General features: G+C 38.4%; 1 protein-coding gene across 1 annotated transcript; it reads left to right on the top strand.

The window, feature by feature from the left end:
• The first annotated feature begins 2,994 nt into the window (after nucleotides 1-2,994).
• On the top strand, nucleotides 2,995-9,265 carry LOC141630299 (transcription factor bHLH162-like). The gene is made up of 4 exons (XM_074443141.1): nucleotides 2,995-3,012; nucleotides 5,866-5,979; nucleotides 8,471-8,800; nucleotides 9,206-9,265. The coding sequence occupies exons 1-4, from the start codon at nucleotides 2,995-2,997 to the stop codon at nucleotides 9,263-9,265; spliced, it is 522 nt and encodes a 173-aa protein (XP_074299242.1).
• The last annotated feature ends 9,598 nt before the right edge of the window (nucleotides 9,266-18,863 follow it).

The raw sequence follows: 18,863 nt of genomic DNA, 5'->3' as shown, positions 1-18,863 counted from the left end.
AAAAAGTTAAGAGAAGAATACAGACGACGGCCGTCCCCATAAGGGCAAGCCTAAACACAACCTACCAAGAAAGTTGTTTTGTTTACAAACAAGGAAAAAGAAAAGCAAAAGATTACAAGCATATCAATTGAAGCGCCAAAAGATGGCAGGGAGGAAAGGCTCAATAGTTGGCCCCGAACGCCTAAGGCTATCCGAGACGCCGGTGAGTCTGGTGACGACCGCCCGTCTCCCTATGCCTCATGCTGCCCTCCATCAGAGGCAGCAGCGTCTACGGTGACCGGCCCAAAGGAGGGCCCGACATTCTCAGTCTCCTTCTCGGCCTCCTTTGCCTCACAGGCCGCCTTAGCCGACGCTATCTGAGCCGCCTTCGCCAGCTCCTCCTTCTCAGCAGCCGCTGTTTCCGCAGCCTCAGCCATCTCATCGAGGAGCTGGTCATACTTATCCCACGGGAAGCCATCAGGGATAGAGCCTGCCTCCACGAGCTTTCTTATTGCCTCCTTGGCCGCCTCCTCGGCCTGGTCCCGGAATTGGGCGCACATTTTAGGGAGGAGATCACCTTGAAGCATGTCAATATCCTTCTCCTTTTGAGCAAGGATAGCTTTGTGTGTCCCCGAGCACCTCCGCCTGCTTCCGGAACAGATCCTCCCACTCATCCCTCTTGGCAACCACAACGTCGTAGGTTTCCTTATACCTATCCCGCTCCGCCATCATCTTGGCCGTGGCACCATCAGCCTCCTCAACTTTGGCCCTCTCGGCCTTGGCGACCTCTCAACCTCCTCCACACGCTTCTCGGCAGCACCGAGATCGCGCTTAGCCTTCCCGGCTTCCCCTTTCGCAGCAGAGATATCAAGCTTGAGCTTTGCAATCAGTGGCCCAGATTGCTCCGCGGCTTTGTCCTGCTCCATGATGAGGGAGGCGGCTAGACGGCTCCATTTCCCCAAACTCTTGTATATTCTCTCACCCTCCGCCACGAGTTCGGAGGGAGTAGCCTTCTGGGGTGTGGAGTCAACGGTGACATTCCTGTCACCCGCCTTCTCAGTCGCCTTCTCAGGCTGCTTCCCTGCTTGACGTTCAGTGAGAACGCCGCCGCCGATGATGGATCTACAAAAATTTACACAGAGCATCCATGTCACCGTGCATGGACACATCGAAAAAGTCTGTCATCGGAACGTCCAATGAACCGGCTAAATCCGAATCGCAGTTAGATCCGTACCGATTTGGACCCTCTTTTGGAGGGCTGGTGGAGGCAGGTTTCTCCCCGGCAGCGGTGGAGGCAGACGGTGGGTCTTTCCTTTTCTTCGGAGAAGGGACCTTAGCAACGGTCGCCTCCTCCTCGGTAATGTTGATCACCGGGGTAGAAGAGGGAGTTGGCGTTGATACCGCCGCCGATTTGGACGCTGCCTTCTTCGATCTCTTCGGCACGCCCCCAAGAACCCGTGACCTGGCCGTCTCCCGATCTAACCCCCTCGTCTGTTTCTCCATGATTTCGTTGGGAGCTAGCCTGCGATCTTTCGAATCAGCCGTAGGATGCCGGGTAACAACCTTCCCGTCTTTATCAAGCCCTAGCCTCTTCAAGTCCTTCTCAGACAGATCCCGCCCAAACCGATCTGCAAGAAATCAAAACAAGGGTTACATAAAGGAAAGAAAACAAAGCTCTGAAGAAAGAGGCACAACAAGCAAAGGTGGGCCTCACACCGACCCCACTCACCCCAGCTGAGGGCCGGTATGAGGCCGACGCGGCATAGCAGCTCATCCTGAAGAATAATCTGAGTCGGGGGCAGCCAACCCTCCTCAGCATCAAATAGCCGCATTGCCCGCTCCTCATCCGAGGTAAGAGGGACGAATGAAGCGTCCATCTTAACCTTGCTACCCTGGGTGACGTGTCTCTCGTACTCCTCCCGGGTCTCACACCGTAAGTAAACGGGGTTCTGGAAAGACCGAGGCAATGGGTAGTCCTCCGGCACTCGGACGTACACCCATCGCCCCCGCCGTCCTTAAGAGGTAAGCTTGTTCACGGTGACATAGCCTGGTTCCGTCTGTACGCTGTACCACCCCACTTTGCCAGATTTTGACGGCCGAAGGCTATGGAGGCGACGAAACAAGTTAACTGATGGAACCTCCCCCCGAAACAGACAGGTCCATACAAAGCTGACTATCGTCCTCATGGCCAACGGATGCAGTTGGGCCACGGCGACGTTCATAGCTTTGACAATGGCCATGACGTGTTCATTCAAAGGGAACCGGAGCCCAAACTCCAGATGTCTAATATGTACGCCGATATGACCCGGGGAGGACAGAGACCGCCTGACCCTCCTTAGGGATAACAATTTTATACCCCTCACCGAAGAAGAAATGATCTCCGAAAAGAGTCTCTCCTGAGTCGCTTGCGAATTTATTTGTAAACACACGGTCGAGGCCAGTCGTGCAAGCCTCGCCATGATCCGAGATGGTCGTCCTTCCACCACCAACAGGAGCCCTCTCATCACCGTCATCATTAACAACATCAACATCATCCTCATCCTCCAACTCCTCCACGAGGGGCAAATCAGCTACGGGAGAAGGGGACCTAGGGGCCCAGTGTCTTAACGGGACGGCATCTAGTATCCCCTCCTCCTCAAAACGCGGCGAGGAACCCCCCGGCGCAGAAGCACTGGTCCCAGCATCAGCAGAAGACATGTTCACAACAAATTACTAACGAAATAAAAGAAAATTTGTTTGTTTACCTCAGAGAAAAACACTCACGGATCGAAGATCGAGAATTTGAAGAAAAGAAAGCCCCCGAAAGTTTAGAGAGATGAAGATTTTGGGAGAAAATTTTCGAAAATTTGAGGAAATGAAAGTAATGGCCAAAATCACGGAATAACGCGCCTATTTATAGGAAAAAGCCCATGAAGAAGGACCAATCGGGGCACGGCCCATGAAGCGTCAACCAACCAAAGCGAGCAAACACGTGTCGACATGCAACCATGGAATGTCAATCGTTGCAACAGTTGAATGTCAATCAATACTACAGTTACCAAGCGTATTCAACACGCCCATTCACATCTCTCCGCCTGTTCATCTCCCTCAGAAAATTCCTAAGTTCCCGCTCTCCGCCGGCCACACGATCGACCAAGCCATGAAGCACCGGCCGGGGGCAATCAGAAATAACCGGCACTCACAGCCCTGGTCTCGGCCGGCATCATCATTCTTTCCCACATCGGATACCCTTTACGCATCCATATGGAGGGGGGATATAGTAGGCCTACGAATGATCAAGCCGATGCATCAGAAGAAGCCGACGCAAAAATTTTTGCAAAATACTTGCGCAGAATATACGCTCAACATACATCGGAGCCCATGCCACGGCATAGACTACGCTGGGGGCAAATTGATGGGGCATATTCCCGCACCGTGACCAAGTCAACATATCGAGCAAGGTCAAGGGTATCCATAGCAAAGTCAACGACTTAGACAAACCCTAGCCGACACAATCCATCTGTCACACCGGGTCTCGGCTGCATAACTAGCCGGGACGCATATCCGCGTACTCATATCCAAGACCCTCGGCTAGCCTCCTCAGGTCCATCGGCCGAGGGTAAAACGGTCTTTCCACCTAATGAGCCACTTGGCCACTTGGCCACTACGTGACAAAAGGTGAATGCCTATAAATACTCCTCAACCTTCATTGAGGAAAGGATCCACAAATTGACCTAATAACCACTATTCATCTGGTAATATCTTCCTTATCTCTCTACGATACACTCTTAGCCAAGTAACAACGACTTACCTCTCTAAGTTTCATCGACTTGAGCGTCGGAGTGAGTACGCTCGGCCAAAGCCGAGCCCTCAGTTTGTTCATCGTTTCAGGAGACCGCAGGAAGGATTCTAGCAAGGACATCATTCTACTAGCTACGAGTGGTATCAAACATCTGCTCTGGATTTACACCCGGAACACTACATATTATAATGTTTTCTTCATAATACTACCTATATAGTGACAACTCTTCTCAAATTGATACCTAATAACCTAGATAAGGTCTTAATTAACTATTATAAGATGATTTTCATTAATTTCTCATCTATTAATTCAATTCTATATAATCTACCCTATTATACCCTTATTAATAATCATACCCCTTATTCCCATCTTTCTTTTTTCATAATATTCATGGTGGGACTTGTGTGACGGTGGTGTTTTAAGTTGGTAAAGATGGGCAAAATGGATAATATACTACATTAATTTCAGATTTTTTTTTTATTATTTAACCTTAATTATGGCCTAATTTAGCCTATTTGGTAGCAATTTGATAAGAGTTGTAGCTATATAGGTAGTATTTTGAATAATTAAATATATTATGTAGTATTTTGAAAATTACTAACTATAATAGGTAGTAATTTGCCATTTTTCATTATTATTATTATTATTATTATTATTATTATTATTATTATTATTATTTAGTGTCATCATTTTTATTAAAACATCTATATCATATCATATATTTCATAAGCATGCATATTACACTTTATTAACGTTTTTAATTTTGAGTTATGATAATTGTACACTAACTTTTTTTTTTGTCTGTAAACCATGGGGACAATGATTGGCTGTATCGCAAAACTTACAAAAACCAACCACCAAAAATTACTAAATAATGTAAAGCAAAAACATTCTAAAATTCAAGAAATTGTCAAAGACTATTTGTGAGATTCATGAGATTCCAAAATTGCACCATCTAATACAGTAAGTTCCTTATTTTGTAAGTCAATGGTCTCGTAAAGAGTTTCTTATATAGATGAAGCTCCTTATTTTTGCACTATTGCTATTTTGCCCTAAGTAAGCGAGAACGACTAACAAGGATAGTAAGGGTTGCCGTTTTCCCGTGTTTTAAAAGAATGTTTAAGTTATTTTTATTTTTTCGAAGATAAAACGGTATATGTGGTAAATGTAAGGAGTATATTTCTTAATTGGTTGGATATTTTTTGTATGTATATATTTGTTACATAGTCTAAAGAAATGTTGCCTTTTTCATCACACACAACTTAATAAACTTCACCAAAAAAAAAAAAAAATCACACACAACTTAATAATGTTATCTGATCGATAATTGTTCCCTCGCTCTATACACACAAATTAAATCACATAATGGATCTTGAAGAAAAACTTCCCCTTCTATCACACATTCTGCTCCCCACTCTCAAATATCTGCAGCAACTACTGTCATCATCCCTACTGATCACCACCGTCATTTCTTACCCAAACTGTTATCGTTATCTTTCCCTCGACTCATATCAAAAGTAACATAGTTAACATGGAAAAGTAATGGATTTATTTATTTGGTGATAATAAGTCCTTTATTCAAATAAATGAACTAGTTTTGAAAATAATGTGAAAAAAAAGGGATAATGATAGGGTGGCACCCAAAACATGGGCTTTCGTCTATTAGTTGTAGTGTTGTACGTTATGTTGTGAGAACTCAAGTTTACAGAAGTTGGTTGAATACATGATTGGATTGGAAAAGGCAAGACAACGTTTTCCACGAAATTACTTATCTATAAAAATTTGAACTCTTAACTGTAAATACTCTTAAATGCAATCGTCAAGAAAGGAAGTTATTAAGATGCGTTATGCGGACATGTAGGTCTGATCTATGATGCTTTTCTTATTTAGTCCTCACATTGTAAGTCACATTATACAAGAATTTTATGTACCCACCTAAATATATGCTTTCACTCCTATCACTTGCTTGCATCTTAGCTTTTTCTCCCTATAAAAATACTACCAACTCACTCACATATAATCATCAGCATACAACAACACAATTTCACTTTAGGGCACAACCCTAGCTGACCCATATTTTGCCCTAGTTTTTGAAAATGGATAAGTCATCTTGTTCCAAGAAAGAGAGGAAAACTGTTGAGAAAAACAGGAGAAACCAAATGAAGACCCTTTGCTCTCAGCTCAATTCCCTTGTTCCTAATCATGACTCTTCCTCAAGGGTACCGGTATTGTACTCACTCCTCCAACTCTATCGTTTTAAGTTTCTTAATAAATCATACTCTCTCTTTACCAAAAAAATAAAATAAATAAATCATACTCTCTCCGCGCAAAACATTTGTTGGTTTTATACGAATTGCACTCTCTATCTATTATGGTCTCGTTGTTTTAGGCAATAAGCTAAGCCTTATTTGTCTTTTAACAATTTCAATAATTAATTGAACTCGGCAAAATAATATTCATCTCAACATGAAACCATTACTCCTCAGTGTGTTTTATACAAAATCAACAAAACATTAAACAAGTTGTGGATAGAGAGATGATATGACATCTTATCAAATACTCCTTATTTTGTTCACAATAAAATAAAACATATGAAGAAAACTCTTGTAATTCTTCTACAAGGTCGCCTTACACAAAAGTTCAAGTTGGAAGCTGGAATTATTTATATGCGTATATCTCAAAATAAAAACACTACTTATTGATTTGTTTGTTTATTTAACATGTACACATGGAACTCGGTAGTTTCCCTCAAGTCCAAACATTATCTCAAAGGAATGATAATGTTTTATTGGTGGATCTAGGGTTTTCACACATGAATGTAATTATTTAAGCTTGCCATCACATTTGAGAAGCTTGTTAGTCGGCTAGTTCTAGGTTTTCTTAAACAACTTCACTTCAATGAAATGATAGTGTTCTAGGTTTTCACAAATTTATTATTACTCTAGCTGGCCCAACGTATAGTAATTTACATTTGCTTTATTTTGCGAGGGAGAAATAAAGCAAGTGTAAACTATTTATTACTGGACAAACGGAGTAGCATTTTCTTGGAATCTTAACACTCCTTGATAGATAGCTCTAGGGTTTTGTTCCCTCACAATTTCAAGTCAATTGATTGGGTCAAGGGTTTCCAAACCATGCTAGAAATCACAAATACTTATTACCACACAAATTAAGACTATACATCCAGATGTATATGAGCATGATACATCCAATACAAATGTAATTGAGCTTATATGTAATCTTTTCGAGTTTTTAAAATTTTTGAGATACATTTTAATTTTTTAAGTGTCAAAATTAAATCTAATTGAGCTTATATGTATTATTTTTGAGTTTCATTATAATATATTGAGTTTAACATTTTTATAAAGGCGCTCACATTCTTTTCAATAAAGCTCGTAAAATGTACATATAAGCTAAAATTCTTTATTATAAAGCTTCAAATCTATACAACCAGATATATACAACTAGTTGTGTAGTCTACTAATTGTTATTATCATCACTTTTGGGAATCTTGTTATAGCTAGTCCCAGGTTTTCTTCAACAATTTAATTTAATGGAACAATAATGTCTAACTTGGTGGATCTAACTAATAAGCTAAGGTTGTCAAAGTTCATATAAAATTTAATTTAATGGAATGTTTAAAATTGCCATTATTTATGGAATCTTGTTAGCTAGTCTAGGGTTTACTTACCCCAATTTCATGTATCTAGGGTTTCCATGGAAACCAATAGAACACTAAATATATACCATCAATCTTAGAAATCATTTTTGCTCAAGAAAAAAAAAACAATTTTAAGGGAATAATTGAGTGAAAAGTTGGTTATTATAGTTACCCGTTAAGCATATACTCCCTCCTATTTCCTTATATCTTCCCCTTTCTTTTGGGCACAAAAATTAAGAAAGGAGAAGAAAGAAGGAATAAAGTAAAATAAAGTATTGTAAGTTGTGAAATTTATAGGTGAGAGAAAATAATAAAGAATGAATGATGAATAAAGAATAGATAAAGTAATGAGAGTTGTTGATTTTTTAAGAGAGAGAAATTAATAAAAAATGAATGAAACTTACCAAAAAAGGAAAGAGGGAAGATAATCAAACTTGTGTGAAAGAGGAAAGAGGGAAGATAATAGGAAATTGGAGGGGTATAAGGGCATCCACAATAGACAAACCTCTAAAGAGGTTTGTCACATGACACATCACCAATTTAACAAACCCCTTCAATAACAAACCCATACATAACAATAGACAAACCTTTTCAAGGTTCATACCATAGGACCCACATGTCATCTTAAGGCCACTACTTGTCAGATTTTATGGACAACTCACTCAACAAACCCGTATACTATCTAGTAACCATTCCTATCAACAAACCTCAATCCCTTTATCTAGCAATAGAAGGTTTGTTAACAAACCTTGACATGTCATCTTACAAACCCATGACAAACCTCTATTGCTAGTGTCCTAAGATTCACATCTCTAACAATTTGTACAAATTATTAATCCTTCTTGCTTTTGAGATTCCTTCACAATAAATTTAATGGAATATAGAGTTATTAATATTGCTATTGTAGTTACTCCCTGAGCCTAAAATGATTCAGCTGTAATCCCGCGATTATACTCTGTAATATATCAAAGATTAAGGCCCGCCTAATTTTACGTGTTTTTTCTTCGATTATCCTAATTGTTGTTGCTTTTTAACTAATTTATCTATAGGACTCCATGCCATTGCCTGACCAAATAGATGGAGCAACAAACTACATAACACAACTCCAAGGCAACGTGGAGAGCTTGAGGCAACAAAGAGACAGCTTGCGTGGCGGTTCAAGTGGATCCCGCAGCAGGAGAACTGGGCTGTCAAATTCTCCGGTTCAAGTTCAAGTTAATGAGACAAATGGTGCTCTGGAGGTTATTCTTGTAACTGCTATAGACTGCCAATTTGTTTTCACTGAAGCCATGCGCATTCTTAATGAGGAAAATGCTGAGATTATTGATGCTAATTATTCTGTTGTTGAAACCACCGTCTTTCACACCATTCATGCTCAGGTATTATTTACAATTTTACATATTGTACAAATATTTGTCCATTTAAATAAGACCGTCTTAGTGTAAGATTGCATGAGGATGCATTTATTAATATTTCATTGAGATTTTTTAAATACATGAGGTGGCCACATCCATTAATAATTAACTTGTACTCATCCCACTGTGTCCATTTAGTTACACACGTTAAGCTGCTGGGTGTCTCAGTCATTTGCTTAGATTACGTTTTTTGTTTTGGGATTGCTTAGTGTATAAGTTGAGCCTTTATTTTTGCTGTATTTCTTCCGTTCATCTATATTATGTCAAAAATAAAGGCTAATAAAGACCATGACAAAAAGAGAGAGAAAATTATTTAATATATAAATGAGATGGTTTTTGATAAATGCTTGGTTGTTGTTGCTGTTGTAGATTGGGGATGCAACATCAGTTGCTAGGATTTCCGAGAGGTTGCAGAGGTTTGCCATTTAATCATGGATGGTTATGAAGTTCTATATGGAATACTTTATATACTTATGGAAGGCCAGACTTAATTGAAAAAGTAGTAAGATCTTACAAGTTTCTACAATCTTTGATCCTTTTATAGGACAAGGAGCAAATTAATGGTCTTGTAATTTTAATTTCCCATTGAACAATGAGATGACGCAACACTACTGAGACTCGGTAGTAACCCCATCTCATTGTCCATTTCTATTTATTTTGGTGTGAGCCATTTGGCGATCTTCTTGTTGATTTTAAGGTTGTTTAAATATCAACCTAATTATAGTGTATGTATGTAAGTGTCCTTGGCCTTTGATATAAAATAAATTTATATTGATGATGATATGCTTTTCTCAATTATTGGGAAATTTTTTGTTCATTGCGAGCAAACTTAACTACCGAGTATTAATTTGAACAATAGGTGAACGATGAAGAAGAGATAAGAAAAAATTAGTGCATGTGTTACCTATTCACCTATGATCTGCAAACTATTACACTCGCGTGTGTAGATAGGCCAGGGCTCAAAGATTACTGTAACTCATATTGTATATCTCCTGGTTTTGTATTACAAATATAACCAGTTAATATGATGTTGATCGATTTTCCTCAGAGAACATAAAATAGACGATGCTAACTCATTTTCCCGGAAAATTTCCAATATCAACATAATACACTTTTTCTTGTATAAAACAACAATGCTCAAGGAGGAGTCATAAGCTACGAACAATTTCATCTTTCAGAATCATTTACACATATTTCATTATTTTTTCCATGTTACTTGTAAAAAAAAAATCTAATCTAAATACTATTATTTTCATCAATTGATTGAAGAAATCTAAATGTTCCAATTTTCCTTTCAAAAATATAATTATATTCTTCTCATCATGTCATTTATATGAACAAATCCAATTTCTTTAACCTTCTTACAAAAATCTAATTTTATTCTTCTCAAATCATTCAAATGAACGAACAAATTCATGTTTTTTTAGTTTCCTCTACAAACTAATCTTATTTTATTTATCTTTAACTTGTGCAGATTGGTTGGTCAATCTTGAGGTGCAACAATCACAACAATTATTCAGAGTGGAGCATTCTAAAATGTCGAATTGGTTATATCATCTAATCCAGCAAGATATGGGAGGAGTAGCTTAGCCTAGTTTCGATCCGTTTTAGTTTAATTTTTTTGTTCGTTTTTTCTAATTTGGATTGATTCCGCTTCTCCTTAAAAAAAATAATAAGAACAATCATGTTTCAAACTGCTGTAAGAGTAAGACGACTAACATTTCTAATTCGGTACCGCATTAAAAATTAGTTACGAATTAAAGCTGCCGTATTTATAAAGCTAAGCTATGGAATAAAAAAAAGTCTTAAAAGTGTATCTGAACGTCTAAGCAGACAGAAATTTAATCTCGCAGTGATTATTTAGCTATGGTTCATTAGAACAAGTAGGGAAAACGATGATTTGTTGTTAGCTTTCCAAAAATTTTGACGGTCAAAGTAACAAACATATATATTAAGGTAAAGGGTTTTTTTGTCTAACACCATCTTTAATATAAGACCTTTTGTAAAACACCACCTTTTTAATAAATTTGCTGGCATTTTGGTACCTTTAAAAAAATTAAATTGTAAAACACAACCAAATGGCCAAAGTTTGACCAAATTAAAAAAAAAAAATCGGCGTTGACTTCATCTTATAAACATTCTCACGTGCCATTTTTTGTCTTCATCGCCTTCTTTAGCTCTTCAATCCTTCATCTCCATCATTCCTTATTTATCTCCTGCTTCATCAAATCTCTTCTGATTTTCCTTAAGATGAGCTATTTCTAAACATATAGCTCATTCATTCGTTCTCGTTCTTAATAATTTGAATCGTCATCTCTTCCAATCATTCCAGCCTTAATTTTTGCATGACAATTTCTGACTTCAACCAAGTCATGAAATAATTTCAACCATGCATTAGCGTTTCCGAATTATAGAACTTATATGCCAAAAACTCTCTTCCCGTATTTGCTTCCGTCATTCGTGTTTTCAAAGCTGTTGGAATACAACATCGACATTTGATAAGTGGCTTGGATGTGGACTACTCTTAGCCGCCAAAAGACGTTGTTATAAGTGGAAAGTGAGAGAGAGAGAGAGAGAGAGAGAGAGAGAGAGAGAGAGAGAGAGAGAGAGAGAGAGAGAGAGAGAGAGAGGATATTAATGGTTAGAATATAAGGCAAAATAATGGAGGGAAACAATACTTCGTACGCATGAAATTATTCACTGCCGGAGTTTTCAATATAATAGCCAGTTTTCAGCCAATTGGTTGGGTTCTACAATTTTATTTTTTTAAAGGCACCAAAATGCCAGAAAAATTTATTAAAGGTAGTGTTTTGCAAACACTTTTTTATAAGGTGGTGTTAGACAAAAAAACATCAGAATTACTCTTTCACATACGGACTTTACTCTTTCACACACACTTTTTCATTAAGTTTTCATATCATACCCTTTTCCTAAACCTAGATAAATTAAGTCTTGTACTCTCATACATACTTTTTCCCTAAAATCGAATTTAGTTGTTCTCTAATTCTTTAATAATTGACTATAATTCTTCAATTAGTGAAGTAGTTTTGTTGTTTTAACAATTATTAATATGCTAATAAAAACAATTCAATTATTATTATGTTTACTTGAAACAATTAGGGTTTAATAATTAGTGCAATTAATTATTTATTTGTTTATCAACTATTATCACTAAAGGCATGCGGTTTTGGGTGATGAACAGTTGGTGTAACACCTCACATACCAATGTGCCTTACCAATGACCACCCTAGCATGAGAGACTATTACCATTTCGGTTGCCCGAGGATAATATATCAAAAGAAACCATTCCACAACATTTATTAAAGTATATATATGAGTTAATGTTTACATAGTTCAAAAAACCAAACCAAAGAAATGTTTACTACTACTCAAACAACTGAAATCTAAAATAGCTAATCTCGTAACAACTGAAGGTAGACTCGAAGTGATGACTCCGAATCTCGTCCCCGTAGCTAAAGACAATCATCACCTGTCACAATCTGCTCACCATCCCCGAATGGATCACCGCAAATTTTACAAAACAACAACGGGGTCAGTTCACTGCGTTTCGAAATAAGACAAAATGCAACAAAGGTAAACAACTGTTCCACCATTAATCTCCAACTCCAACTCCCAATCACAACTAATAACTGACTACATACTAATGTGTGTAGCCCTGCCAGTGGGGCACCGCAGCCTTGCCCACCTAAGCCCCGCTCATCAGACGAGTGAAAACCCATGTTCATTAATGTGCACATCCCCTCATGTGGCGGTTTCAACGGAGGGCAAATTAAGGGCGTGAAGCCACTCCCGCAAGTGACTCTAATCAGCCGAGGACGCACCTCACAATAATCATCAACCATCTCAACTCCAACACCCGTACTCCAATCCACCAACAACAATCAACCAACCATATTAATCATATCAATTAAATCACAACACACATCTTAAATCAATTATACAATAAACTGAGTAGGGAAACCTTACGTTGTTGCAATCCAACCACACACAAGCAATCAATAACAATTCTCCATGACACCGTCACCTACACACGAATAATCACATACCATCACTATAAACCATTCCCCCAAATTAACCCAAATTAGGATTTGCACAATTATAACAATAACAATAATAAACTGATTAGGAATACTAAAGACTTACTAACACATACGACACGGACAACGAGATCCAAAAGCTCACAATCGATCACCCTTGGCTTAGGAAAAGATGAAGATGATTAGAGAAGTTTAGAGCGTCGTTAGGTTTTGTAAAATAATGATTTCGAACTGATTAGAAACTGCTCAACACACTATTTATACTTATCTGATTATTTTAATTAAACCACGGAAATAATTCCCGTCAGACCGAATACTCGGTCGAGTATTGAGAGTACTCGGTCGAGTATCCCTTACTCGGTCGAGTATTACCATACTCGGCCGAGTATTCCTGGACAGTAGCCTGGCCAGAAACACACAACGCATTACTTGGCCGAGTAACAGGACTTACAAAAACGTAGTATTACAGTCTTCCCTCCTTAAAAATGAACTTCGTCCCCGAAGTTCAAACCCATCCTATAAAACATGAACACCTAACACTAACTCCACCAACCATGCTTACTTCCACAACACGGCTCACGATATCGTCTCAACTACAGCATAGCCTCTCGATACTAACTCCATAATACTATCGAATACCAACAACATAAGTGTTGCCAACTCTGTCTTACTTCCCTAACGCTCACTAGCAAACTCAATACCAAGACAATCCAACAAACAAGATCAACCACCAAAACGGAATGTTACATTCTACCACCCTTAAAACAAACTTCTTCCTCGAAGTTTACTCATACATATAAACATCATCACCCAATCGATCAACACTATCGAAGTTTACTCACACTCATAAACATCATACTACTACAAGCACTGCCATTACCTGTAATAAAATCAACCACAACACAAATTCATCCTTTATTCTACACCAACACTCAAACTTCCAATTATACCACAACATGTACAACCATCAAACTCTCTTTGTCGCATCCTACTCCTTTTAAGATAAATGTTACGTCTTCGTAGCTCACTAATACTAGATCCTTAACTATATCTTCTCATTATCTTCATCACCACCGCAAGTCAACGATAAACGCCTATACCCTCAACACCTACCTACATCCATTCCTATATCCAAGGCTCTCTTACTCTAGCCGTTCGCGTACCTCAATTCATTCGTCACACCACCTAACCTATACCACAAAATCCTTAGCATAACCATTACCGCATAACGACATATTCTTTACACATGCACTTATCCCCACAATCATAACTCGCGACCCACAATTGTTACACACACTCACACTAGATCCTCAAGTTCTCCTGTTTATTGTTGTAAAACTCATTCATAACTTAACATAATACTAGTTTCCAACACCCTATACTTATTGTCCCAATAAAGATTACGAACCACTTGCCTCTTCCAGCTCAGCGCACACACATTCCACAAAAATCTTGCCACAACTATGCCAACCAATAGCTCATCTAAAACAATATCGAAAGTACTCTAACTACTTCTCACAACTGTGTTCCATTAACAGAATTTTACTATACCATGACAACAATGGAAACATACGCAACTTTCTTCCATATCATACTCTACCCTCACTCCCAAGCCAAAACTGGGAAGAAACATTAATAAACAAAACAACAATCTATATGCCCAGATCGACACTGACAGGAAACAACAGTAAACAAACGACAAACTATATAACTGATATATACTTTCGAAAGTTCGTCTCAACAGTATCCCGCCTACTTCAGCAAAACCGATGAAGGCATCGCAACACCGCCACCAACAGCCGCACCGCCGCGCGAAAATACTCGTATCACAACAAGAAGTATCGTGCCCGGATCGCCACCCAAGGCACAACAACCACGTCGATAGTCATCACAACTTATACAATCTCACAAACACTGACTGAATAAAACTTCCTTGACCAGAAAACTTCCTTAAAACCGCTTTACTAGATCACAACGCAACATGTTACACGGAATAACAGATAATAACCTTATAAATATCATCCATACTATTATCATGAGGCCCTAAACCTCACACTATCACTTACAGATATCATACATACACATACACGTATAACTAGCCATTCCAGATCACCCAAATTACCACTTTTTGAATATCATCCTATTAGATTACCGTACACAACATATGACGCGGAACACTCATATAACGACTTATAACTATCACACCATACCATTACTGGTGAGGTCAGAACCACACACAAACATTTACACACATCATGGACCAGTTAGTGGATTATACATCTGATGTACTACCTCAAATTCTATAGTTTTTGAGCATTATAATGAAGTTTTTGAGTTTTGTTTTAAAGTTTCTGAGTTTCACTATGAAGTTTTTGAGTTTATTCACTTTAACATTAAGCTCTAAAAAATTACAATAAAACTAAAAAAAATAACATATAAATATTAAAAATAACATATAAATATTAAAATCTCTTATATTAAAAAAAACTTTAATATGCTAAAAAAAATACACATATGCTCAAAAACAAATAAAGTTTAAAGTAATAAACTCAAAAAACTACATATATGCTCAAAAAAAAAAAAGTTGGAGGTAGTACATCCGATGTATGTTCCTTTTTCTCCATCATGGACCCATAATCGAATCTAACGAGCCAATCCTGATCACGTAAGTTATCACTTGGTAAAGGATATCTCTCACCCGAGCTTAACTCACATGCCTTTCATAACATGTCCTCCCATCTGCACAATTATCACCACCCGACAAACGTAACCATATCGTAAGTACCCAACTACTAGCAAACACCTCCTATATCCACATCTTATACTCCCTCACAATCATACTTACCAATCAGACCTCCACCAAATAAACCTCTTTAGAACGACTAACTTCCCTATTTAACATCATCCTTAACTACTAGTAACAACACTACGACACCACCATTTTTCACGTAACTACTCTCTTACTATCACCTCTAAATATAACAATTCATTTCCTCTCTTTGGTTATCATCCCAAATAACGAACATTAAATCCATCAACAAAAATTACCTCAACAACTATTCAAATTTTTATCCTTAGTTATATCGTCACCAAGCTCACCGCCATAGTCTCATACCATGCAAATATTCTACCAACTTCCTACTCCTTTAATTCCTCAAAACTCATGACTAACAAGTCGTCCAACAATTTTTATATATACTCCCTTAACTCACACCCTCATGGTAGTATTGCACAATTCTATGATTCCTTACTTTCTTGTCCCCTAATTCCTTTGAACGTTCAATCAACTTACCACCACCCTTCTCTTACCATTACTTCCAAAAATCAAATTCTATTAGCCTATGTCATTATTTTTCATTCATTTCTTATCAACAATCTCTCTCATCATACTTCTCACTCACACTTGTCACCATTAAATCCACACAACTAACGATTACTCTTCAATTAGTTGTATCTCCCTTTCGTATCCCTAAAAAACCAAAAATTCACCTCATACCGTTAATTGCCCAAAGAATTACACACTAGGCTCACCTCTTGATAATCCAAATTCCCAAACTCGGCCACTATCTACACATCACGGCATAACTCGATCTTACTATACACCATTCGTTTCCATCCCTCTATAACGACCTTCCATCACATTTATCCTTAACCAACACAATCCTAACCGCCTCCCTCCATAAATCCTTACACATCCCAATTTGCCACTATTGGCATACCTCATCTCAATCTTTGCATTCTCACATTCCTTACACTTATATCACCCCTTGCCCATATACACTTACTTTTATATTACTCACCACGCGATTATATCGCTCACTACATCTCACAAAACATGCTCCCTGCCTCGATAAGCTCAGCAATCTCCCCTTTTCTTTTCCACTATCCCTCACAACCACATATAACTCATGTCCTCCCTAGCCAACACATATCCTTCATAAGCTGGCATTCTCCATATCATAGTATCTGATAACTTACGTATCAAGACTGTCACATATATAAAAGAATGCTTTAAGACCCAAAACATACGTGTGCACATAACCTATGACTAAAAACATATGTAAGAACATAGCCGCCGACTCAAAACAACCGCCCAAAGAGGTACTCGGTCGAGTACATGACGTACTCGGCCGAGTAAAGAACACTCGGTCGAGTAATGAGACTAGTCGGCTGAGTTCTCGACTCCAGAAGCTGAACAAAATTATCACAGAAAGAATACTCGGCCGAATATGGATTACTCGGTCGAGTATGACAGTTACTCGGTCGAGTTCCGGTACAGTTCTCAACAACGTCCAATTTTCGTAAAACAGTCATATCTCACTCGTTACTTTATCATTTTGGGCGTGTGACCAATCGTTAGAATCGTAAGAAGACAAGATATAATCTCAAATTGGAATCATAACAATTTCATTTCTAGAATTCGACTTATGACGGTTTTAAAACAGCCCTTCCATAATCAGTTTTCATACAAATCAATTTTTCTTAACAAAACAACTTGGACATGAATAAGGCAAACAATAACAACTCAATACTTCTAAAAACCAGTGCATAGATGAACTTTTATCATATCCACATGTAAATTAAACACAACATTTATATATGTGTACGCATCACTTTAATCACATGCTACTACCAACAAACCAAACATTAACATCATCATGATCATATAGACATACCACACATCACATTATATATACTATAATCACTTCCATTCAACCCAAAAATATACTTCATCCAATATATACTTAAAGGCATACAACAAATAACGATCCCTTGACACCCCGTCGTGACCGGCTCAAAGTTGTAAGGGCTTCAATGCGACTTATGACGTCTCCCAAATCTTTGTGGTAGCTCCAAACAACTCTCCCCGAGTTCATTTTGTTTAGACTCCCTATGTTCATTAGGTTCATAGGTTTTAGGTTCCAGAATCGTCTCTCTTATACCACTTTGTAACATCCCCACATACTAAGGTGTCTTACCAAAGACCGCCCTAGCATGAGAGACTGTTACCATCTCGGTTGCCCGAGGATAGTATATTAAAAGAAACAATTCCACAACATTTATTAAAGTATATGAGTTAATGTTTACATAGTTCCAAAAACCAAACCAAATAAATGTTTACTACTACTCAAACAATTGAAATCTAAAACAGCTAATCTCGTAACAGCGAAAGTTAGACTCGAAGTGATGACTCCCCATCTCGTCCCCGTAGCTAAAGATAATCATCACTTGTCACAATCTGCTCACCATCCCCGAATGAATCACCGCAGATTTTACAAAACAACAATGGGTTCAGTTCACTGCATAATCAAAATAAGACAAAATGCAACAAAGGTAAACAGCTGTTCCACCATCAATCTCCAACTCCCAATCACAACTCATAACTTACTACACACTAAAGTGTGTAGCCCTGTTAGTGGGGGACTGCAGCCTTGCCCACCTAAGCCCCGCTTATCTCACGAGCGAAAACTCATGCTTATTAATGTGCACATCCCCTCCAGTGGCGGATTCCGCAGAGGGCAAATCAAGGGCGTGAAGCTACTCCCGCATAAGTGGCTCCACTCAGCCGAGGACGCACCTCGCAAACATCATCAACCATCTCAACTCCAACACCCATACTCCAATCCACCAACAACAATCAACCAACCATATTAATCATATCAATTAAATCACAACACACATCTTAAATCAATTATACAATAACCTGAGTAGGAAAACCCTACCTTTTCGCAAACCAAGCACACACAAGCGATTCTCCATGACATAGTCACCTACACATGAATAATCATATACCATCACTATAAACCATTCCCCCAAATTAACCCAAATTAGGGTTTGCACAATTCTAACAATAACAATAATAAACTGATTAGGAATACTAGAGACTTACTAATACAGACGACACGGACAACGAGATCCAAAAGCTCACAATCGATCACCCTTGGCTTAGGAAAAGATGAAGATGATTA

The sequence above is a fragment of the Silene latifolia genome, chromosome 2 (assembly GCF_048544455.1).
Source record: "Silene latifolia isolate original U9 population chromosome 2, ASM4854445v1, whole genome shotgun sequence".
Classification (NCBI taxonomy): Eukaryota; Viridiplantae; Streptophyta; class Magnoliopsida; order Caryophyllales; family Caryophyllaceae; genus Silene; species Silene latifolia.
The sequence above is the reverse complement of the archived record's forward strand: the minus strand, read 5'-3'. Positions and strand labels throughout refer to the sequence as shown.

Coding starts and splice junctions, on each gene's coding strand:
- LOC141630299 (XM_074443141.1), top strand. Junction 5,980..8,470: donor ATCATGACTCTTCCTCAAGG/GTACCGGTATTG, acceptor ATTTATCTATAG/GACTCCATGCCATTGCCTGA. Junction 8,801..9,205: donor TTCACACCATTCATGCTCAG/GTATTATTTACA, acceptor TTGCTGTTGTAG/ATTGGGGATGCAACATCAGT.